Source organism: Onychostruthus taczanowskii, unplaced genomic scaffold (genome assembly GCF_017590055.1).
Source record: "Onychostruthus taczanowskii isolate IOZ18803 unplaced genomic scaffold, ASM1759005v1 scaffold10, whole genome shotgun sequence".
Classification (NCBI taxonomy): domain Eukaryota; kingdom Metazoa; phylum Chordata; class Aves; order Passeriformes; family Passeridae; genus Onychostruthus; species Onychostruthus taczanowskii.
Genome location: NW_024496526.1, coordinates 1,114,762 through 1,139,001, shown reverse-complemented (window position 1 = coordinate 1,139,001; position 24,240 = coordinate 1,114,762). Strand labels below are relative to the sequence as shown.

The window sequence follows — 24,240 nt, the reverse complement described above, 5'->3', positions numbered from 1 at the left end:
CACTAAAAGTAAATGTTTACAAACTCATTTTGCCAGGATCTCTTGGTTAATAAAGAAAACAGAACCATTCCTTGGAAATATTTTTTCCATAGGGAAGTGATACATGTGAATGATGAGGAAAGTAGGCTACAGTGCATCAGCTTTAGGGGGCACAGCTTGGTGGTTCTGCACGTGGGCAGTTTTCAGTGCCCTTCACTTGTGTGGGCTGTAAGTGCAATTTTTGGAGAAAGAGGGCTTTTCCTCACAATCTCTGTCCATGTGGGACAGTGTAAGAGGTCAGTTCTTCCAGATATTTTCTCCACCTGTTTGCTGAAGGTTATCAGCTCCCTCAGCTCAGAGCTTGGTAACTGGAGCTCAGCAATGGTTTCAGCTCAGGGGAGCAGGGCAGGTGTGAAGTTCTGAGGAGAAAAATCACCTAATGCAAGGGGACTGTGGAGTAGTGGAGTGGAGAGAGAAAATCAATAAATAACACCAGCCTGGGCTGAAATCACCAGAAATAGTGAATAAGAGCCCTCAGTGAGGGGCAGCCCTCAGTGAGGGGAGGTAGGGAAGAGCAAGCCCAGAGCTGTGGTTTGGTTTGTTCTGCAGCAGTGAAGTGACAGCACATGGGCCTGGAGCAGGTCCAGGGAAGAGAATGGAGCTGGGGAAGGGACTGGAGCACCAGGAGAGGCTGGGGGAGGTGGGAAAGGGGCTCAGCCTGGAGAAAAGGAGGCTTGGGGGGACCTTGTGGCTCTGCACAACTCCTGACAGGAGAGGGCAGCCAGGAAACAAGGGACAGGACAAGAGGAAACCACTGCAAGTTGCATCAGGGGAGGTTTTAGTTTGATACTGGGAAAATTCCTTTGTGAAGAGGGTGGTCAGGCACTGGCACAGGTTGCCAAGGACAGTGGTGGAGTCACTGGAAGTGTTCAAAAAGCCGTGTGGGTGTGGCACTTGGGGATGTAGGTTGGTGGTGCACCTGGCAGTATTAGGTTCATAGGACTTGATGTTAGAGGGCTTTTCCAACCGTAATGATTTTCTGATTTAGTGATGTGGGGAGGACCTCCATGAGTGTTTTTCATCAGTGATTCCAAGGCTGCTTTGTTGCTGGGATGCCATGAGTATCCATGAAGCCTGCAGAGAGTGATAGGCAAGATCAGGGATATTGTCTAGTACACCGCAAAGTATCAAGAGAGTTGTGCATGAAATACATTTATGTAATTGTGTTTTCTACCCTTCTCTAAACAAACACAGATTGTTCGTAAAAATGAACTCTCTTTTGCCTGTTAGTGCACTGCCATCTTCCCCCCTTTTAAAATCCTAACAGCCTTCCCCAAACTCAGCTCTGACTTTTCACCTGACTGTCCCCAGAAGTGGATATGTGCACCAGCATTTGCCATCTATTTCCAGAACCCTCAATACCCAAGAAATCCCACTGTGCAAGCCTTCCAGTGGTGGCCAGAGGTGACATAGTTCCATGGTCCTAGCACAGAGACCACTGAAGCAATTCAGGTTCCTCTCAGCTGTTGTGTTTGACTCAGTAAGGAATTAATAAAAGTGCATTTCTGATTTAGGTAGTTGTCTGTAAAGCAGTTGTTTGGATTTTTTCACACTGGTTTGAAGGTTGTGGTGGAATACTTGAGGGGGCAGCAGTTACAGTGCACTGGCCCTGGTCAGTGTGATTGCAGTCTTTTCTCTCCATGGCCTGGCTTTCTTGTGTTTGCAGCACGTGGCTGAGGAGCTGCAGGACCTGCTGCAGTGGCTGATGGGAGCACCAGCTGGACTGAAAATGAACCGAGCCTTGGATCAAGTTTTGGGCCGCTTCTTCCTTTATCACATCCATCTTTGGATCAGTAAGTGAAATTGTTTAACTTTCCAGCCTCCCTTTTAATCTCTTCCCTCTCAGTGTTTAATGTTTGCCTAGAGGTGAGTAATGAATCAAAATGCACTTCTGCAAGTACAGACTTGTCTAGGAGTCTTCCTGCTGTGGGAACTGAAGCCAAAGTTGGATTCCCACACAAGGAATTAATGCATATTAAATAAAGTGCTGGTATTGATGCTCTGCAAGCAGTGTGGATGCTGCTGGGGCTTAGTTCCTTGGTGTCACTGGTGATGAGTGTCCAAGGGAAGGCACTGCTGTGACGGCTTTTGTTGGGTTTCATGGTTTTTGCCATGTGAGAGGCAGCTCTTGGGATAGGGATGAGAAATGTGCAAGGGCGCTAATGCTATCACCAACTTCAGCTTAGTGCAATTTTATTATTTCAGTTTCCCCCTTGAAATAATACACTCTTGTTATCCTTGATGGAGGAGTACAGGCATGATGGACATGAACTCCATAGTTATTTTACTGATTTACTTTGCTCATCAGTCAAGTATGGTCTTGTTTCTGTGACTTTGCCCCACTTTGGTGATGAAAGAGACTGTCCATACTACTTTATTTTGCAAAAGCCATATGAGGTGGCTTTTGTGGGAAGAGCAGAAAAACAGGAATGGTTGTAATAAAGGTTGATGTGTGCAGTTAAAAATGTACTTAAGAACCTGGACACAAATGTAGAAAATCAAATATTACATCCCTGGAAGTATTCAAGGCAGGTAGCGATTTCACCAGAAACAACCTGGTCTGGTGGAAGGTGTCCCTGCCCATGGCAAGGGGGTGGCACTAAATTACCTTTAAGGTGCCTTGCAACCCAAACCATGCCGTGTTAATTCCATGAATCTCATGTGGAGAAAGGTGACTGCTGTGTTCAAGCTGTGTACACTCCTCCCCGTCCTCCCAGTGCTGCCCCACCTTGGGGCGAAACTTGGGCAGAAGGAGAGTTTTTGTTGGCCCTCCTGAAGAGAAGGTGGCATCTAAAGGAGTTTTCCATCTCCACTTCCATGTTTTCGTGGCTCTGATTTCTGGAGCAGTGTTCTAGGGTGAGGGGAATCAGCCTTTTGAGAGGGTCAAGAGGCAGATGACCCTGTTGAACACTGACCCTCTGCCATGTCCCCAGGCTACATCCACCTGCTGTCCCCCTTCATTGAGATGATCCTGTGGTACGTGGGGCTGTCGGCTTGTCTGGGCCTGACCGTGGCTCTCTGCATCCTCTCCGACATCATTGCACTCCTGACCTTTCACATCTACTGCTTCTACGTCTATGGGGCCAGGTGAGTCCCCCTCCCTCTGTGGGCTTTGTTTGGAAACCCCTCAGGCTGTGGTGAAGCGTTTAGTCCTGATGTAGTTCTCCTGAATTCACAGTTTAACCCACAGTCATTTCTTGCAGTCTTTTAAGCCTGTAGAAATGATGGCCACAGTAGTACGAGCAAACCATCTTTCGTTTCTCCTCCATTTAGATATTTATCTGTTATGGAAGTGACCTGGGAAAGTGAAACTACATGACAGGAGAGGGCAAGAAAGCAGCTCACCCCATCCCTTTGATCAAGCCTCTTAGTACTGTCCTCCATTGCTCCCTGCTAGAGATTTGGAAGGGAACTGGAGAAGAGGAGGAGGAGAGGAGAACCCCTGCAGTTTTGGAGAAACCCCAAAATCCCTGTCTCTGCCATGCTTCAGAGGTCCTTGCCTGCACTGTGGAGCACAGGTGGCAGGTTTGGGGTTACGGGAGGTCTGTGACACTATCCTGGTGTCATTGTTTGGAGGGTCCCATGGCCTGAAAGCTGGGCAGAGGCTCTGAATGATTAGGGGGACTTTGGGGCACATCTAGGGCATGTTGGGTTTTCTGTGCAAGAGGTGCCCATTACTGTGCTCTATTCCTGCTTTCCTCTAATTTGTGCTGCACCAAGGAGTCCCACGGGCCACAGGATGTGCTTGCCAGGGAGATAGGATACAAGAGATAAAGGACATATTGCCTTATAAAGTACAGAATGGCCATCATCCCTCCTCAGACTTTACATAGGAAATAGCACAAGAAATAGTAAATCTTTAGGTATGGGTAGTTTAGGGAATGGTTGGAAATACTGAGACCTTATTTGTGAGCTGGGTCTGTTGTGAGCATAGGTCTTACAGCCAGAATCAGTAATGTCAGGAGTGGGAGGTCTCTTCCCAACACCTCTAATTACTGGAATTTCTCTCTTGGTCTGGGAGGAATTGCCTTGCTCATCTTCGTTGTGAGGAGTGGTAGTAGGAAGTAGGAAAAGCATTTTGTTAGCTATTGCTCTTCCCTGGAGCTCCAGGGAGCCAGCTTACCTGTCTTGTGTTTGTCAGAAGTACAGAGTGTACAGCTGGGTGCTGTCCCCATAGAGAGTCAGGAAGAGTCAGCAGTCACTCACAGCCACCACAGCCCCTTGCACTCCTGCAGCTGGCAGGAAGAAGAATTTGCTGGTTCAGGTGCTGGTGAAGCCTGATATCCCCTTGTGGAGCAAACCACAGAGTGAAACGAGGGCAGGCATGTGTATGCAGGCAGCAGGGCAGGTGGGGCAGGTGCCACAGCAGCAACACCCACTGGCTGTCGTGTCAGGGGATGCAGGGAGAGCGTGGCCTTAGTCAGAGCCATGGGTAGGTGTATGCCAGAACCTGGAGGAGTTGTCCTGGGCTCCCTCCTGCCTAGGGATTAGTGCACCAAGCTGTGCCTGCCAGTCTGAAGGCACCCTGCCAATTCCTTGAAGCAGTTGGTGTTCCTCAAACCAGATTCTTCTCTTGGATGAGACTCCTGGCCTCTGCTTTCAGATTGCTGCTGTGAAATCTGAGCAGCCTCCACACCTTTGCTAGCCTGGTTTGCCAGTCTGGCTTTTGTAGCTCAGGCTTTGTCAGACTCTGTTCTGCCCCATACATTGGCCATGTACCCTTTCTTTACATCCCTGTATGTTGGCACTGCTGCCCAGGGCACTTTTTGCCTCCTCTCCATCCCAAGGGCTCTTCCTTCCTTGATGTTGTTCCGTAAAGAGGCGTCTCCCTTGTCACCCCAAGTTTCCCTCACGTTGTCATTTTTCTGTGAGGGAAATAGCTCCAAGTCTCATATCACCAAGTTCTGAAAGCCTAAGGAAGGAGAGCAGTAGGGGCCACCAGGCATTTCACTGGTCTCTTCCCACTCTTAAGGATATTTAGAGCTGTGGGTTACTAGAGAAGCTCCAGGGGCTCCACTCCTCTCCCTGGTATCTCTGGTGCAGAGGCACAATTGCATTGCATTGACTCAGGTGTGGGAGTAAGACCTTGGCCAGCCCTGTCTGGAAGGTCTGAAGGCAGGGGAAGGGACGTCTGAAGGCAGGGGAGACACAGGTGAGCTAGGGGAAATAGGATTGCTGGTTCTTCTCACAGAATCATGGAATGGTTTGGATTGGAAGGGGCCTTACAGCTCATCTCCTGCCGTGACAGGGACATCTTTCACTACCTCAGGTTGCTCCCAGTCCCATCCATCCTGGCCTTGGCCACTTCTGGGGATCCGGGGGCAGCCACAGCTTCTCTGGGCACCCTTGTGCCACGGCCTCAGCACCCTTTTGCTGCAGGGAAGGTGTTGCCATGGGGCTGGTGACTGCTGCAGCTCTGGGGCATGGCCTGGCCATTGCCCTCCAGTGACCCAGAGCTGGCTGCAGTAGCCCCCGTGCCAGGGACCAGCCCAGATAGGGTTGACTGAGCCGTGAGGATTTATCTGCATCATTCCCAGTGTATTTCTTTTGCCACCCCTGGCTCTGCAGGTGGGTGAGTGGGCGTGGGGTGTGCTGGTGACAGCTGGGTGATACTGGAGCTGGGAGCTGCCAGCTGTGCTGCAGAGTCTTCTCTTTGCTCAGGCTCTACTGCCTGAAGATCTACGGCCTGTCCTCTCTGTGGCGCCTGTTCCGGGGCAAGAAGTGGAACGTGCTGCGGCAGCGGGTGGATTCCTGCTCCTATGACCTCGACCAGGTAGTGCCACAGCCCTGGGGACACCCCAGGGCAGTGCCACAGCCCTGGGGACACCCTCCCTCCTGCTCTGACAGATACTGGGACACAGACACAGGAGCCTTTCTGGTGCCCAGAACAAGGACACACCCCAACACTCTGAGCCTATGGCTCCTCTGCTGCCTTACAGCACTTCTTGACTGCCCTGCAGCACCCCTTCATTGCCTTAGACTCCTTCCCTGCTCTGCAACACCCCTTCCTTACCTGCAGCAGTCCTTCCCTTCCCTATACTACTTACATTCCCTGCACCCCTCTCCTTCCCTGCAGTGCCTCTTCCCTGCCCTGCACCCCTTCCTTGCACCCCTTCCCTACCCTGCACTCCATCTCTGCTCTCCAGCATCCCTTCCCTTCCCTTCCCGAGGGCCAAGCTGTGGCAAGTGCCGAGCTGCCCTGAGCACGTGCCAGGCACCCGGCAAGCTGTGGTGGATGCTGTGGATGCTGCAGATGCCGGGAGCTCCCGAGCCTGGAGTAGGAATGGGGGAGGGATGGAGGCAGTTGGAAATGTGGTGCCCAGCAGTGTTGCCACAGTAACAGCCGTGGCAGCGTTTCTATTAAAAGGCCCCGTTTCATTCACGTTGTGCTGGAGCCTGGCCCACACACTCTCACTCAGGCAGAGGCAGTTCTTTGTGAAGTGCTGTAAGCTCTTTTTAATTTCTGAAATGCCATGCAAAAGTCCAGCAGAGCCTGAACGGCTGCAGGCCAGCAGCTGCAAACATCACTGAAATAATACAGTAATACTTGGAAACTTGCAGGGTCAGCACCTCTCTCTATTACAACAGATAACCTTGAGCTTCTTGCACCACAGCTGAGAGCTGGTTTTGTTTCTTTGGTGATTAAAAGCCTCCGTGCCAGGTTTGCATCAGGGCTCATTCCCTGTGTACTTTGGGGAGAATTGGTTTGGCACTTGAGGCTTCATCCTGCTGCTCTGGAGACCAGTGAGAATTGTGTCGCTGGACGGGTAGGAAGAGACATTCAAAGCAGACCTTAAAAGACTTCTGGAGGTTTAAACAACTGCAGTGGAGTGACAGGAGAAGGGAGAAACAACTGCTGTGAGGAGAATAGATTGGGTTGTGATCTATTCCTGGTTACATCCCTAAAGCCGTGCTGCTGATCCACCTGCGCACTGTGGCTTTCGTTATATCCCGCAGCTCTGGTCCCTTTTTGCAGAGGTTGCAGTGCCCTGTGCTCCTGTGGCTCTCTGATCTGGAAGTGGTGACTGGAAATAGAAGAGTCAGGTACCTGTTCGGTATAAATTGGAATTCTCCCACTTGGAATTATTTAGACCTACTCCAACCTACGCTGGCCCAGAATAAAAATAACTTTTTCTGTGGGCAGTGGAGCTAATGACACCTACTTCCCTAGGGATTTTTCTCCTTCATCCTCTAAATATTGCTCCCCGGCTCCTGCTTCTTTGTCTCTCCCACCTTCCCACTGAGCAAGAGGCAGAATTCCTGTGGCTGGAAGCTCAGCCAGTTGCTGCTGGGAATGTTTATCACAAATAATTCTGTCAGGTTTGCGCCAGGTGCCTGCACTGCTAAAACAAGGAGGAACAAAAGTACTCAATTCTTTCCAGAATTCCCATTCAAATTACCACTTCTTTGTTATTTTCCACATTTTTCTGGTAAAATCTGATCAGTGGCTCTAAAACTTTTGAAGACAGAGAATGGAAAAATTGCAAGATCACTTAAGTCTAGTTTCCTAAGGAAGCTGGCCTGAAATGGGAAATCTTGAATGTTGTCTGTAAAGGAAAAGTGCTGTCAGGATCCAGCTTTTATCTTTCCAAATGTACTCCCATAATAAGGAGTTTTGAAGAAAGCCCAGTGAGAGGAGAAATACTGAAAATATCCAAGGTAACAGCATTATTCATATAGGCAAGATAAAAACACATGATGGAGTTCTGCAAACTTCCATTGCCTCAGAGTCTCCTATTTTTTATTTGTAATGTATTTTATTTTACCATCACTCTGCTCATGATTGTGTTTCCTTTTTCCCTAGTTATTTATTGGCACTTTGCTGTTCACAATCCTGCTGTTCCTTCTGCCTACAACTGCACTGTATTATTTGGTGTTTACCCTGGTAAGATTTAACCCTTGAAACAAGTCAAACACTCTCTTCTGAGGTAGTAAAAAACGGTTTCCTAGACATTTATGGTCATCCATAAGGAAAATAAAAATGTGGGTGTCTTAGGAAGGATTCTCACACAGTTCATGTTAGTGTTTTTCCAAAGGGGATTCTCAGCAAATCGTGGCCAGCAGGACAAACTGTTCCCCTCTCTTTCTCTCAGAAGTTGATATGTTTCTGTCCACATCTGTGGTGATGGCCTCTCTAGTCTGATTCAGAACTTTTTTTTTCCAGGGAATTAACTTGCTGTATTAAATGTTTTCATCCAAGCTTTCCTCAGAGGTTTGAACTTCTTTATTTTTCTTTTCTTCCCCCAATATGACCAGTCCTCTCTGCGGCCTGCCTGGAGCCAAATTTTCCACAGACAGTGGCCATCACATGCTTTCAGCATCTTTTTTGAGCCCTCTCTTTTCAGAGGAGCTTGGCAGCAGAAAATAGCTGCAGTGTGACAAAAGGAGGTGCTTTAGTCAGGGACAGAAAACACAGAGCAGGAAGCTCATTTCTGCCTGCTCTGCCCTTGCTTAAACTCCACGTGGGGTTTCTTCAGGCTGAAATGAGCTGTTGCAGCTCACTGTTGGAGAGAGGAAAATTTACATTCACTGGTACACAGGGAATTGACTCAAAGTTGGAGATTTTGGGCTTCCTTTTCAACTGTGGCTGTTGAAAATGGAATAGTTCTCGTGTCCTTGCTGGTCACAGCTTCTCCCACTGTAGGAGCTTCATTCCAGTTACCTCTTAAACCCAGATTGCTGAGAACCCTCACGCAGGGTCTGGATGCTCAGCACTTCCGGACATCACACCCACTTTGGGAGGCCTTAGCTTAGCACAGAGCAGTGTTAGATCCCAGCTCAGCTCAGGAATTTACAAGTGTTTCATCTCCTGTTTCCTGAGATGTTCTGTTAAACTGGTTTTTGTAGCTCCGGTTGCTGGTGGTGATTGTGCAGGGCCTCATACACTTGCTGGTGGACCTGATTGACTCCCTGCCACTTTATTCCCTCATCCTTCGCCTCTGCAGATCCTACAGGCTCGCAGGTGAGTCCCTCAGCTCTGCCCCTGCAGCACTTCAAGCATTATGCATTATGTGCTTGATTGTGGTGCATTGGGTCACTCCTGAATTGAGGATGCAGTGGGGGTAGGAAGGAACCTGAGGCTCGAGTTGTGCAGGTGTCCCTGCTGTGAACCAGTTCCTGCAAGGAGCAGGACGAGTGTGTCAATGGAAAGAAATCTAAACCTGAAGCAGAATCAGGAGCACCTTTAGAAAGGCCTTTGCCACTAAAAATTACATCCAAACAAGCACCATATAAACGAGGTCTGCTTTTATTCCAGTTCCAGACTACCAGGTCAGGTAAAACTTATGTGAGTCAAACATGGCGTGGAGCTGTGCCAGGGGAGGGTTAGGTTGGATATCAGGAAAGGTTCTTCCCCAGAGGGTGCTGGGCACCGCCCAGGCTCCCCAGGGAACGGGCACAGCCCCGAGGCTGCCAGAGCTCCAGGAGTGTATGGACAATACTCTAAGGATGCCCAGGGTGGGATTGTTGGGGTGTCTGTGCAGGGCCAGGAGCTGGACTGGATGATCCTTGTCCTTTCCAAATCAGGATATTCCATGATTCTGTGAAACAAACTTTGGGTGTTTGGACTCTGAAACAAGGCAAATCACAAAAATATTTGGAATATCAGCTGTTCCAAAGGATTAGATCTGCAGTAGTGGCAAATCAATGGAGCTCTTTCAGTTCTATGCTGACTTTGACTGACTGAAGCCCTGGTGTTTGGATGAATTTCAAAACTCTGGGCAGAGTTCAGATAATCATTCCCTTTTTGAGACTAATCTGTCACCATTTTGAAACCAGTCATTGTTTTTTCACTTTGGATAACCATAAACCAGGGCTGGCACCAGAGTAAGGACTCATTTTGGAATGCCTTTGACTGTCCACAGCTATGGTTGATCTAGTTACAGTCAAGCACATCTAAATTATTATCTCCCATCCTTTTAAAGAGCATGCAGCAGGAATTTAGCATAGAAGAAAGAGTTTGATCATCAGTAAGCCAAGACCAGTCATCAAAGGCAGAGGAAGCTCGAGGCAACCTCAGCAGCTTTGTCTGCTGGAGCGCTGCCAAGCTCAGTTTTGGGAAGGTAGAGCTGGGCTCTGTTACCAACTCTGTTGCTTTTCCATGGAAGCCTTCAGCAGGTTCCTGTGAATTTCGTGGCAGAAACGTCTTAAACCCCTCAGGGCTGTTTTGGGGAAACAGGAGATGCTGCTGAAGAAAACTGACCCAGTAATGGGCAGGATGTAGGGCAGGAGGAAATCTTGGTGCCACTGAGAGGTTTAAGACCATGAATTCCTTTAGGTTATGTAATGCCACGGGTTACTTCTCCTCATTCCTGTTCAGCCAGGTCTCTGCTGCAGGAAACAAGCCCCCACCCGAGCAGGGGATTGACTTCTCAGCTGTGTTCCTTAACTGGCACTGCAGTGCCCTGGTGTCTGTGAGAGGAAGAGGCATCTCTGAGCCTTTCTGCAAGCTGTGTTCCTACACCAGCACAATACAGTGGCATGGCAACAGGAACAGATAGGAGCAGTTGAACCCAACTCAAAGGACTTGAGAGAGTGCACATCACACAGTGTCCTCACTGCTGAGGTGCTGCCTCCCTTGTCAGACTCAGAACTTGGAGAAGACATCCTCTGGCAGGTGCTAGGGCAGCTGGTTTTACAGGCACCATCAAGATGGTTCTACCAACATGAATGGATAGGTTTTGCTGGTAGAAAGGGGGTTGAGTTCAACTCGGTTCAGTTGTGGCATATGGCCTCCAAGTTCTTTGATTCAGTGTCTGAATTGACAAAATACTCCACTGATGAAGCCCAGGCCAGGGGTAGGTGAATGATCCATTCACACACCACAAACTAAATGCATTTTTTTCTTTCCACACATCCAAAGTGAAATATTTATGACTTCCAAAAACCTTTCTTATCTAGATCACAGCTGATGTCCTCTGTGCAAGAGTTCTGTGCACCCAGTGCCAGCTCAAGGGGTGCCACCTTGGTTGGGATGTGGATTCACAGCATGAAGAAAGGAACAGCAGGGGTTCCAGGGCTCTCAAACTGCCCACTCACAGGGTACCAGCATTGTTTGATTGTGAACAGACCAGCTCGTTTTTCCTGTACTTCCCTTTCCCAGCATTCACAGTGGAATTGTTGGGACAGGTTTTGTCATGGTCCTGTAGCACCTGCCACAATTGCTGTAGTACAAACCCTCACTTGAGTGTGCTGTCATGTGAAACAAAGCAAATGAATTCACTTCTTCTGTGCCATTGCTGATGCCTTTGCACAGGAAAAGCAGACCCCTGGGCTCTGGAGCTGGCTGGAAGTCAGGGAATAGTTCAGGATTCTTTTGTGCTGGCGTGATCTGCAGGAGCCAGCCTGAGCCCTCCTGCTCTTCCCATGAGAAGGGAACTGCTCAGAGTCCTGAGCTCTGCAGTCACCTGCAGGCCATTCTAAAATGAATTTATAGCCTTTTTGTGCTTGTATTTTCTTAGAAGTGTAAGACTCTTGAGCAATTAAATAATGTAATTAAGAAAGTGTTGGCTTGAAGCTTTAGAAGGGAGATGTGTGGCCAGGACCTACAGAACCAGCATTTGCTGGGATAATGGATTACTGTTCCTGGGGTAAGACTGCACAGTCTTACCACATGTCTGAACCTTCAGTGCCTGCTTGTTTCTGTCTCTCTCTGACAAAGTCTGCTAGAAAAGTAGTTCCTGGAATGGCTTAGACACTTCCTCATAGCCAAAGCTCTGTGAATCACATTGAGCACTTTGGTCATCCAGCACATTTGCTTGTTGAGGCCCAGGGTACTCAAACATCTATTTCAAGCCACTGAGGAAGCCCTTCTATCAATATAATCCAGCAAAATGCAGATAAATCTCTCCTGTCCTGGACAGAAAAATTTTATGATTTGGGGAGAGAGTTTAAACCAGAGCTGTGTGCTAGAGAAGAGCATTCCATCCCTGGAGTGAACTGTATGACTTTAATTAATTCAAAGCTTGAGGAAAAAGAGAAGACATTTTGATTTTTCAGTGTTCAAGAGTCATAGAGATACTGCAGCAGTGGCACTTACAGTGGTGAGGAGTTTTATTCTGTTTGTGCTCCTGTCAGTGTTTGATCTGTGCCTTAGTCTTCTCTCATCTTCTTACCTGCAGGAAAGAATAACAGGGCATGCTTGGCTGGAACAGGTTTGCAGAGATGGATTGGTGATTTTATTTCTGTGAAGTAATTTGACATCTTTGTAAGAAAAATGCCTCTCTGGTCCAAGCTGTTACCTTTGAAACATTGTATTAAATCTGTGTGTGCACTGTGTCACCCTTGGAATCCAAAATCTTTCCTATTTATCTTTACAGTATTGGAAATGAGGCAAATCCAAGAGGAAATAGGAAAGTGGCAGGTTTGATGGGGTTAGCCTCTTAAAAACATGTGGATGCTGGGATTAATGGGCAGGGATTGCTTTGAAATGTTGTAATGCCTCCAGGTCGGCCACTTCCCTCCCTCAGCCTGAAAGAGGGACATATCAGCACATGTGCTCTGTCCACATGAGCACAAATTAATACAGGCTCTCTGCCTGCTGCTAGCATGGAGTTCCCATTCTGATGGAAGTTTGGGAAAATTGGAAGGCTTTTCCAGTCCCTCTATCATCCTCATGTCTGGCTGGCTGATTTTTAGGCTTTGTGCTTGCCCTAGACTGAGTTTTCAAGCTGGAGTTGAGAGAGGTTACTTTTGATGGAGCTGTGTCATTAGGCTTAAAGCATTGTAGAGACAATCCATGCTTCCTGTTGAAAATGGGGAATGTTCCCAAATCCAGAAAGGTTGAAGACAGTTTCGAGGGAATCAGTGCTCAGCCAACAGCACTGGGCAGCAAATTCATGGTCTGTGCTCCAGGCATTGAACCATGGAATGTCCTGAGTGGGAGAGGACCACAGGGATCATCAAGTCTAACTCCTGGCCCTGCACAGGACACTCCAACAATCCCACCATGGTTTTGCTTTCTTTGTTTTGTGTCTTTGCAGCTGGAGTGAAGTTCAGAGTCCTTGAGCAGCAGGATGGAAAACCTCTGCGGCTCCTTATGCAGGTAAGGCCCCCATCCTTCCCCCAGCGTGACCCCAGTCCATCTGTGCTGCTCCCACTGAAAGGCTCCACTTCAACATTATCAGCTGTAAAATGCTGAAACAAGGGAAATAACCTTGTGTTGCTGTGGCTGACTGCTGCTTTCTGTGCTTTTTGATGCCCTGCTTGTGTCCTGTGTTTGGAGGAAATGCAGTGCCCTGGATGGTGTGAAGAGAAATGTAAAAGAAGGGGAGTAGGAGAAACACAGAGCTGTGTTACTTCTGGGATTAAGAGCTCATGCCATTATCACCTCCTGGCTCTGTGCAGCTTCATGTGGTAAATTGCTGAACACTGGGAGAAGCAAAGAAGGCAGTTAACCCTCCAGAATGAAGCAGTAAGAAAAGCTCTTCCCCTCCAGTGGTGCTGGAAAGCCTTGGCTGCTCCATGAGGCCATCAGGACGAGAGCCTGGGCAAGATGAGAAAGGAAAGGGCCTCCTGCTTTTCTCCAGGGCTGCCCTGGTGAGGGGTATGGGCAAAGCTTACCTGTGCTTTTGTAACCCCCCCATTCCCATGCTCTGGCATCAAAAGATACTCAAGGAAATGATCTTCTGAAAAGAAAGGAAGTGTTGGCAGCAGGAAAGGTCTCCTTACACTTTCAGGAGTGAAATTTCCATCTCCTGACCCAGCAGGAACACAGCCATGTTCCAGGGAGGCTTTTCTTGCTCTCTGCATCCTGAAGAAGGGAGGCTGCCAGTAGTGTATAACACTTATAAAAGCACTTGGACACTGGGGGACTGTGTGGGAAGGATTTAACTGCAGCTTGCCAGTCCTTTTGCTTTTTCCATCACCAGTCCCACCCTATTTCAGCAAAGGTCAGGCTAGCAGGGAACCAGCAAACCAGCTAGTAGCAATTCCAGAGGGAATCCCTTTTACAGATGTCTTCTAAGGCAAAACTAGCATTCTCTAAGCAAGCTGTCCTCCCAGCTCCTGCCTTTCAGTAGGATAGTGGAGTAAGAACCAAAATCTGCCATCCTCTGTGGCCAGGAGATTCCAGAAAAAGGAAACCAGGCACCAGAGATGAAGCATAGGAGCTGCTAAGCAGAGGCTTTGGCATCAGTGTGTGTGAGAGATGAGGTGGATGGAGTCTCCAGAGAGAAAAGACCATGACTTAAAGAGCAAAGGCAGTGAGTCATATGACTGTGATGAATTTTCCTTGGACCACTGCAGGAAGATCCATTTGCTATCTGGAATATAGCACAAGTCATCACCTCAAGAGGTGGAAGTGCTGCTGTAGATGTCTGTCCCAGCCTTCAGTTCCAATAGTAATGAGCAGACAGTCAGAAAAAGGCACTTTTTTTGCTCTCTTTGTGCTGGTGGAAATGAAAAATGGGCTTGTGTCAGAAATCCTGCTGAATATCCCACTTTTTGATAGGCCTTTGGAGAGGGTAATCTAAAAAAACCTATTTTTAAGTGAAATTCTTCTTTATTGTACACAGTGATGTGCCTCTCTTGAGAATCTGCAGTGGCTTTGCCCCATCTCTGTGTGGAAGCCCTCTTGGAGCAGTGCCTGGTGGAAGTCAGGCTGGATGCATGGTTCTACAGCCATAATAATTGCAGCTATAGGTGATAGTCTGAGCTGTCCTGTGGGGCACTGGGAATGGATTAGAAATCAATAATGCTGGCTTTGAGCATTCCCAACCAGCTCCTGGTTCAGCCAAGGGATTATTTTTTATTTTTAAGGTAGTGCCTCTGGAATGCAAAGTCCAGACCCTGGAGGGGAGCAGAGGGTGGGGGATGATATTTCCATTTCACATGCTACTCAGTATTCTTCAGGAAGTCTTACATAGGTCAGTATTTTCATTAGTGTTTAAAGTAATTTCTTTTGGTGCACAAGAAGAAATATTTCTGGCAGTGTGGCACAACTGAACTGATAGCCCAGGGAGAAAACTGGCTTTAAGCTGAAGGAGGGCAGGTCTGGAGTAGATAATAGGAAAAAATTCTTCCCTGTGAGAGTGGGGAGGCCCTGGCACAGGGTGCCCAGAGAAGCTGTGGCAGCCCCTGGATCTCTGGAAGTGTCCAAGCCCAGGTTGGACACTGAGGCCTGGAGCAGCCCGGGCTAGTGGGAGGTGTCCTTGCCCATGGCAGAGGTGCAACAAGATGGGCTTTAAGGTTCTTTCCAACCCAAACAGTCTGAGATTCTGGGATTCTAGATCACCATGAGTTTGATCCATTCATGTACCTTCTGCTGAAAGTCTCATCTTCTCCAGCAATTGCTTTGGAAAGGGTTAAACAGCAGAGAAAGGGAAAAGGGAACAGCTCCATTAGGATGGATATTCTAGCAGGGTTTATTATAGCTTTGACCTACAGAACGTTCATAAGGAGAACAAATATGGCCTCTTCACTAATCTTGAGTTTTTCCTGTTTGCCTCCATTTGTACCAGTAGAGGCAGGGACCTGAAGACCTGAATTGCTTTGGGTGTAAGAAGCCATGGTTATTACAGTGGCCAGTGGTACCCCTGGGTGCCACCACTCCACCCAGAGATGCTTCTCAACAAGAAATGTTGTGTGCAGACCTTGCAGCCCACACAGCTGATAGCCAAAGCAGCACACGCTGTGGCTCTCCCTTGTAGAGCAGCAGCTCCTGTCCTCCTCCCCAGCATGTTTGCACTTCAGACACACTGCTTTGCCTACAGCTGAGGAAATGGGCAGAAATAGTTACTCGGGTTTTACAGCTGTTAGTGCTGGGGACAGGTTTCTTTGGCCTTCTCCCCTCCCCCTTGTTTATTCTATTTTATAATTTTCCCTGCAAGCAGCTGCCCTGGCCTTTTTCCTAAACTTGCTATAGATGCTTCTGTGTACAGGCATTTCCCCCTTCTGCTTGAGCACTCCTGTACTTTGAAACTAATTTGACAAAGATCTCCAGGATTACTTCTAATGAACTCTTAGCTCAATCCAACTTTCCAAGAGCCCCACCTCTGTAGGCACTGGGGGTTCATCCCTCACCACTCCATGAGCTCCAAGCAGCTGTTGGCACAGGCAGACTCCCAGAAACCCCGATGCTTTTTAGTGGGCAAAAAAAATATTCAGCTTTGACCAAGTAGTGACTCTGTGCATGGGTTTGCTGTCTCTCTTTCCTTTTGAGGCTGGATTCTGTGCTGTGAATTGCAGTCTCCTTTCCCAGAGCTGCTCGGTTGGTTCCAGCAGAGCTGAACCCTTTTGCTAGAGAAGGATGTCCTTCCATTTCTCTCCACTGACCAAGCTTTCCCTGCCTCTGGAAGCCCCCACCCCTGGGCATCTCTCATGGTCTGAGCCCCATCACTTCTGTGCCATCTTTTTTGGTCCTTTGGAGGCTGTGCTGTGCATCCTTTTCATGCCACACTGGATCCATCTTGTGGACTTCACCTGTCTTCCTACCCTGAGTGCTTCACTGGGATGAGCATTTCAAAGGTCTGACATGCTTCTGTCACCCCTTGTACAGAAAATGTGTCTGTTCATATCCCTATCTTCAAAAGGTCCATGCAGCAGCTGGGGACCATGGACAGAACTTTTGTAGGCACAGACTTGGGGTGGTGATTGAAGTCAAATTAAAAAAGATTAACTCAGCCAAGAAGACTTAATTGAAAATGATAATGAGGAGCTCTGTGGTGTGATCCTGTTGTGCTGGAACTTGGTTCCACTGGGTGGTTTCGGGTGATACCAGGTTTAACTTCACACACAGCTGTGGCTGAGGGCTCATAACAGGTACAGCTAAATTCCAGAGGAGTTCCTGGAGTCCCAGTGCATCCCCAGTGCAGTACTAGATGTAGATTTAAATTAGATATTAGGAAACATTTCTTCACGGGAAGGGTGGTGAGACGCTGGCACAGGGCAGTGGCGGAATCACCGTCCCTGGAGATGTTCACGAGCAGTGTGGATGTGGCATTTGGGGACATGGGCTTTGGCAGTGCTGGGTTAAGGGTTGGGCATAATGATCTTTAAGGTCTTTTCCAAACTAAAAAATTCCATGACTCTGTGATTCTGTTGCTGTCTGCTGTCTCTCCAGCCACTGTCCCTGCACTCTGGTGTGTAACACACTCCCCTCTCATTCCCCCAGCTCTCATGCTGGTTCTTGTCTGCCCCTCCGCTTGGGAATGATTCTAGTAACACCCCTTGCCAAGCAATTTGTTAATGCTGGGGGATGTTGGAGAAGGATAAACAGCCTTAGCAAGCCAGGGAGGGATTCTGTGCTGTGTGAGGAGCAGGACTGATGCTTCCCTTGCTGCTGTCCCTCTTCCTCCACACAGATCAACCCCCTCTCCTATGGAGGTGTGGTCCAGACGTACAGACTGCCCACCTACAGCTGCTATCCCAGGGACTCCTGGGCATCTCTCTGCAAGAAACTGTTCCTTGGAGAGCTCATCTACCCTTGGAAACACAAAGGAGACAAGCAGAACTAAAGACAGTGGAAGAACTTAGGAACTTGACCTGAAAAACATACTGACTCCTAATGCTTTGGGACCAAAGGCTGCTCAGAGCCAGCAACTGCTCCATCCCTTTAAATAGATTTTGGTAACATAGGAAGGGCTGAATTTTTAAAGGCGAGTATTTTTAAATATTATTTTTCTCTTTCCCTACACTGTGTTTGTATATTATGCTAATGATTATTTTGGAAGCAAAAGGTTAAACCCATCAGTGCCTCATGAAACCATCACTCAGTGTCGTGGAGGGAGCAGCTCCCAAATGGTTTGGTGATGAATTTCTCCTTCCATGTCAGCTCACAGGGCCGTAGCAAATCAGCACCTCGGGTGGTTCAGAGCCACAATGCTGTGGTGCCTTCAGCCAGAGCATGTTTTGGATATTGTATGCTTCAGCCCTCAAGCCAGCTGATCAGAACCATGTGGAGAATCAGGTCATGGAGTCCTGCACTGAAAACTATTCAGCTGGGTGTCTGAGTTCATGGGATATTTATTAATTTCTTTTGAGGAAGGCTTGCACTCACCCTCGCTGCAGTACCAGAGGTGTTGGAAGGGCAAGGCTGGAGGCTCAGCAGCACAATCTGTTTTATCATGATTTGTGATTTCTCTTAGGAGAGTAGTTTGCTTTAGATACATTTCCGAGGTGCATGAGTGCTTGGCTTTCCATGTTCTGGTCTCATTTTGATGTGTCTCCTATTCTCTCTCTTGGAAAGGGTGCCTGTGCACTGGAGGATGTCCCACTGTCAAATTTAAACACAGTCCTTACCCAAACTACACTTCCTCCAGCTCTGCTCATTCCTCTGCCCCAACTCAAACAAGGAGTCAGTGTCACTGTACCCTGCTTTTTGCACTGGCACGTGAGGGCTGTGCTGGATCCTGCCCCTTTTCCCCTGGTTGGGCAAGGAACCAAGGATGGAGGAAGAAGAGGAGAAAGTGCAGTGGCTGCAGTGCCCAGCCCTTCTCTGGATGGCTGCCTCTGTACTCCAGTGGGCATTGGCAGGGCAAGGTGCCCTGAGGCTTTAGCAGCCTTCAGTCAGCACTGCCAGCAAGAGGTCAGAGTTTCCTACCCCGGCCCTGTGTCTCATCCGTGTGCTGGCAGCTGTCACAGAAGAGAAGGGGTATGCCCCTCGCTGCTTTAGGACATCCCTGGCCAGATCTATTTGGGTTGTCTGGAGCTGCTGAAAGCCCCTCATGGTGCAGTCACTGCCTCTACATAGCCTGAGCAGGAGAAAAGGAAGCTCTGCAGGCAGCTGCATGGTCCAGACATTCCTTAGCAGGCAAAGCTCCAAGGCTTTTGAGGTTTCTTAGGAACATGTGAGGGAGGCAGGACTACATGGGCACTACACTGCTCACCCTGAGCCAGGGCAAATCACTGGGGAAAGACAGTGTGGCAAAGCCCCCCTCACCGTCTGCCATTGCAGGCTCTGGCTGGAACACCCCTGCCTGCAGAAACTGCAGAGAGCTTGTTGTTTGATGATCTGTGCTTAAAACTCCTGTGCAGCATCTTCTTGTCTTGGAATGATCACTACCTGAGGAATTCTCTGCACTCCAGGTGGGAATAACTGCAGGCTGTGATGCATTTAGTGGATGAATGGTCTAAATAACATTTTCACTTCAGCTGAAGTCAGAGTCATGAGCCCCATCCTCACCTGGCACTGAGCAGAGCAGGTTTACACCTTACCTCCTCATCTTTCCCGTGGAGCTCCTAAATGGTATCCCCTGGTTCCTCCCACGCCTGCACAGTTCAGTTTGCTGACTGCTGTGAGAAACTTTGTTATTTTTGATCTTGTGAAAGTAATGTTTCTAATATCCTGGCTTTTAAAATCTTTCTGTGGGACCGGACAGTTCATGATGGTCCTAGTCATCCTTAGGGTTCAAATGCCATGATAGCCCCAGTGACAGCGCAGAGCCATGACAACCAGCAACTGTGACCTTGCTACTGGGAACCTGCCAGATGTATCAGATGTTCCAGTGTCGGGTTTGTTTACTAAAGGCTGATACTTGACTCTGGGGTGGGGAAATACCAAACCAAGAAAAACCTCCTCCTCAAACCTGAGATCCTGACTCTTCCGCAACAGAGAACCTTGAGCAGCCCAGCTGGGCAGTGGCAGCTCCTTGTGGTTGCAGTTCTGTGTCACCCACTGCTGGTGCCTGAGCTGCCTCTCTGCTCCTTGCACTGGGTGTTCTCCTTGCCTGCAGTGGTATCTGAGCATCTGAGTTGCTTCTGCTGGATGTTTGCCACGTCTCTCCTCTTCCTTTCCAGTCCCTGCTGAAAGAGTCTTCCCCCACCCTTTTCCGACTCTGTGCAGAGACATTACAACAGTGTAGCAGACATCCTGCTCAAGAGCACTTGACCTTATGTCATCTCTCTAATTAGAAGTTAGGATCAGCCTCGTCTTCCACGGCAGCACAGACTGGCCCAGTGCTGGCATTTCCTCAGGGAAGAGGCTGCTGGTAAGGCTCTGGCTCTGATTTATCCTCAGATCCATATTATCCAGAGCAGCCCTTGGATGAGAGGTAGTTAAAAATTCCAGATCTCCCATTCCTGCCACGCACCCCTTATAGCAGGCAGCAAGCAGGCTTTGCCAGCCAACAGTCAAAGACTCTAATCTTAAGGACTTTTTTTAATACTGCATTTTCTTATTATTATTTCTCCCACCTTTTGGTTCCAGTGCTGCCACAAACCCCTTCTTTACTTAGGCAGGGGGTTTGTGAAGGAAAATGTGATTCACTGTGTGAAAAACTCTATCCTGAAGAGAAATTCTGCCTTGGAGAAATACTTTCTTCCCCTAACCAGGACTGATGATGCTGAAAGGAAACCTCAGTAATTACACTGCACTGAAAGCTCTGCTTATGGGTTTGGGAGTTTTCCCTGATGCTGCAGCTGGACTGTGCCCTGTTCAGGCCCACACAAAGACTGTTGCAAAATATACAACCCATACGTTGACTTCCAGCAGTGTAAGGAAAATCTGCATTTCACCCTGCAGAGAACGAGCTGCTTTCCTTCTGCCCTGTGCTGCCTCTTCCTGCTGCTCCAACACCATTTTCTTGCTTAACCCTGTCCCTCAGTGATTTAGCCTTTATGCTTAGACCTGCTGGTCACACCATCACAGGAAGCTGCTGGAGGTTGTGAACCTCTGGTCCAGCCCCTGCTCATGCAGGGCCACCCAAGGTTGGTTGCCCAGGACCGCGTCCAGATGGCTTTGGGATATCTCCAAGAATGGCAGCTCCAACCCCTCCCTGGACAACCTGTGCCAGTGGTTGATCACCCCCACAGTGAAAAGGTGTTCTCTGCTCTCAGGCAGAGTTTGATGTGTTTCAGTTCATGACCCTTGTCCTTGTGTTGTGCAGAGCTCAGCGACACCAGAACTCAGATTGCCTCAGTGAATGTGAATATTAGCAGTCCTGTGTCATCTCTGCTCCTGTTCCCCCTCTTCAGGCACTGCTCAGCAACCCCTTTGCCTTTTGGGGATAAAGCCTTGGTGAGGGGGGATTGCCTGTGCATTGACTCACATCCCTTACCTGCTCATTGGTCCTTTTCTGGACTTGGTAACAGAGAGCCCTTTCTCTCCTGCCTGTGCTGAGCTCACAGTGGGAGCTCTGGGGGCTTGGGCAGCAGCACCCCAAACCTGGCAGAGTCCAGGTCTGCAGGGTCAGGGAACAGCCCAAGTGTGGAGCCCTGGGGCTCTGCAGAGTGAGTGTGCTGTGCACACACAGGGGACAGGTCTGGATCTCAGTTGATCTCCCACATGACAGGAGGCCACAGGGCTTCCCAGCTGGATTGGGAGTTTTGGGTGCAGGATAAACATGTTCAGAGTAATCCAAGTCGTATGTGGGTAGCTGATCTTCCTTCCTGCATTAGAACTGAGTGCCCACCACCTTTGCCTCTGGCTCACCATTTTGCATTAGGGGTTGCTGCAAGAGTCTGTCACCTTTTCCTCCAGCCCTTAGCCACGCCTGGGCCTCAAGCCAGGAAAGCTCAGACTCCCCATTTACCATCTCAGCAAGCTAAATATGAGGAGTGTCCCTGCACTGATGAGTGCTGCAGGTGACAGAACACCCCCCTGCATTCCCAGGCAGGTACTGGGGCTGGGAGCAGTGGAGGTGTTAGGGAGAAGCTGCAGAACCCAGGCCCAGCTCAGGGCAGGGACAGGCTGCAGCTCCTCTGCCATCCACTGTTATTTAACATCTGTCACTGGGGAAGTTCATGAGAACTTCACAGTTCTTGTAATCAATCCTCCTCACAATGTTTTCTGGTTTTGAGTAAAGCATTATAAAAGAGCACTGACTCATTGAGAGTTTCATTAAAAGTGTGTGAGTGTTTGTGAGTGAGGTTTGGCAAGGAAGTTAAAAGCCACTGTGCATTTCTCCTTCCCTCACGTGAGCCACCAGGCGTTCAGCAGGAGCAAAGTGCTCCCACAGCAGTGACAGAGTGTTTGTTTGAAATGTCACCACTAACCCCAGCTGAAGGCGACTTCCTTCCCACTGCAGCCCTGATGTGAAACGCAGCCTGCTGATGTGAAACACAGGCCAGTCCCGTGCACCAGTGCAGGAACAAGACCTGGCTCAGGAACCACACTGGCTTCAGGCTCATCACAGCTCCAGTTCTGCAGGCAGGAGTGCTGTCAGCAGCACAGGGACGGGCAGGGTGGCTCAGCTCATCCAGGCAGGCTGTTCATCCCCATCCCAGGGCCTGGCTGGGCAGCTCCCAAACCTCTGCTCTCACACATGGGTATTTCAGCATTTGTCCAGCTATACTCGTTCTGCCAAGGCCAAACCACAAAGCTTGTGCAAGGAGGATCCAATGAATGCCACCTCAGGCCTGGGGGATGGTTGAAGTGATGCTCCTCCAGCTCTGGGTGTTCTGTGATTCAGAGAGGGGTTCCTTGGTCCATGTGGTGTATTCAGTGTCAGGGGCAGGACAGGGGACAGTCCTCTGCAGCACAGCACAATCCAAGCAGCAGCCCAAGCTGGGCCTGGGAGTGACAGGTCCTTCTGGCCACTCCTTCCCTCCTCACAGCAGAGCAGTCACTCCCTTGAATTCCATCCTGTTCTCCTTTTCCCTCTCCCAGCTGAATGCACGGCTGTGACAAAGTCCCCACATTGCAGCAAGCCCTGCCAAGGTCACCCCTCTGCCAGGAGCCTCTGCCAGGATTGCCCCTCTCTGCCTCCCACTTCTTGCAACAATTCCCACCTGTCTGGACTCTGTTTGGTTTCCACCATCCCACCAAAGACAAGAGAAATCCCTGGAATGATTTGGGAGTTTTTGGCTGGCCCTGTGGAACGGCAGGACCGAGACCCAGAGGCTGAGAAAAGAGAGATAAAATTGAGGAGATTCCTGCACATCCTCCTCCTGTCCACTTGCACTGCTCTGGAACCAGCGGACTGTTGGACAGAAATGAAGCTTTTCTCACCTCCTGGTGAAAACAACATCCCCAGTCCCCCCTCTCTCCTTCCCCTGCTCTGCTCCCCAGGCTGTGCCCTGGGTGGTTGTTTCTCCACAGGCTTTACCTTCCAAGCCCCTTTACTCTGGGAATGCAGTGGCCAGGAATGGACAAGAGGACATTTGCTCTTTGGATTTGCTTTAGCTGCTCTTTTGTTTTCCTCTGTCAGTGCTCTCACTGTGCTTGGCAGCAGCCTTGGGAGCTGGGAGAGGGCACAGAGTGGAGAAGCCAAACGGAGCAGCTGAGGGTGAGGATCCCCTTGGCCCACAGGACACAAACCCCTCACCAGAACAGGTCTACAAAGGAATCCACAGCTCGTGGCTCCAGGGCAGCACAGGAGCTCGAGCCCTCAGGCTGTGGGAGAGGAGAGGGAACCAGGCTGAAACCACCGAGGAGGGGGCAGCCCCCCTCCCTGTGACTGAGGAGGGAACAACTCTGGAGAGTCCAGGGAGGCCACAGAGATGCTCCAAGGATGGAGCCCCTCTGCTCTGGAGCCAGGCTGGCAGAGCTGGGGGTGCTCACCTGGAGAGAAGGCTCCAGGGACACCTCAGAGCCCCTGCCAGGGCCTAAAGGGGCTCCAGGAGAGCTGGAGAGGGACTGGGGACAAGGCATGGAGGGACAGGACACAGGGAATGGCTTCCCACTGCCAGAGGGCAGGGCTGGATGGGATATTGGGAAGGAATTGTTCCCTGGCAGGGGGGGCAGGCCCTGGCACAGGGTGCCCAGAGCAGCTGTGGCTGCCCCTGGATCCCTGGCAGTGCCCAAGGCCAGGCTGGATGGGGCTTGGAGCAGCCTGGGGCAGTGGAAGGTGTCCCTGCCATGGCAGGGGTGGCACTGGGTGCTCTTTGAGATCCCCTCCAGCACAAACCATTCTGTGACTCTATGAAAACATCCCCCTCAAACCATTCCCTCTCCCTGTCCATCCATGAGTGACCCTGCCCTGCCCTTCAGTCCTTGCCAGGGCTCTCTGGCACGAGCAGCCACCAGAACTCCGAGGAGCTGCAGGATCCTTGCAGGCTGAGGGTGCCTGTGGCGCTGGCAGGCCTGGGGCACGTGGGTCATTGAAATGGGATTCACTGGAGGCAGCAGGCTGGGAACATGGCTGGTGAAATGCCCAGCTCTGGAAAGATGTGCAGGATGCTTTGTTCAGCACAGGGATTTGTCAGCAATGATGGCAGGGAGAGGATCCTCCACACCTCCCCATTTGGAATCCCCTGGGATTGGGTTTGGGAGTGGTTCCTCAGGGATGTCAGGCCAGTGCCAAGGGATTCCAGCGGAGAACATCC

General features: G+C 49.7%; 1 protein-coding gene across 7 annotated transcripts in view; it reads left to right on the top strand.

The window, feature by feature from the left end:
* Positions 1-21,785, top strand: part of PIGQ (phosphatidylinositol glycan anchor biosynthesis class Q) — a 37,784-nt gene extending 15,999 nt beyond the window's left edge. The window contains exons 5-12 of one of the 7 annotated variants that reach the window (XR_005952804.1): positions 1,706-1,832; positions 2,973-3,126; positions 5,701-5,812; positions 7,844-7,924; positions 8,887-9,001; positions 13,020-13,081; positions 13,384-13,582; positions 16,199-16,306. Coding sequence is in view for 6 of the 7 variants with exons in the window: in XM_041406032.1 (XP_041261966.1) it covers positions 1,706-1,832; positions 2,973-3,126; positions 5,701-5,812; positions 7,844-7,924; positions 8,887-9,001; positions 13,020-13,081; positions 16,316-16,492 (828 nt within the window). In the remaining variant the exon portion in view is untranslated. The other 6 variants (XM_041406048.1, XM_041406032.1, XM_041406039.1 and 3 more) reach the window with 6 other exon arrangements.
* Positions 21,786-24,240: the final 2,455 nt, after the last annotated feature.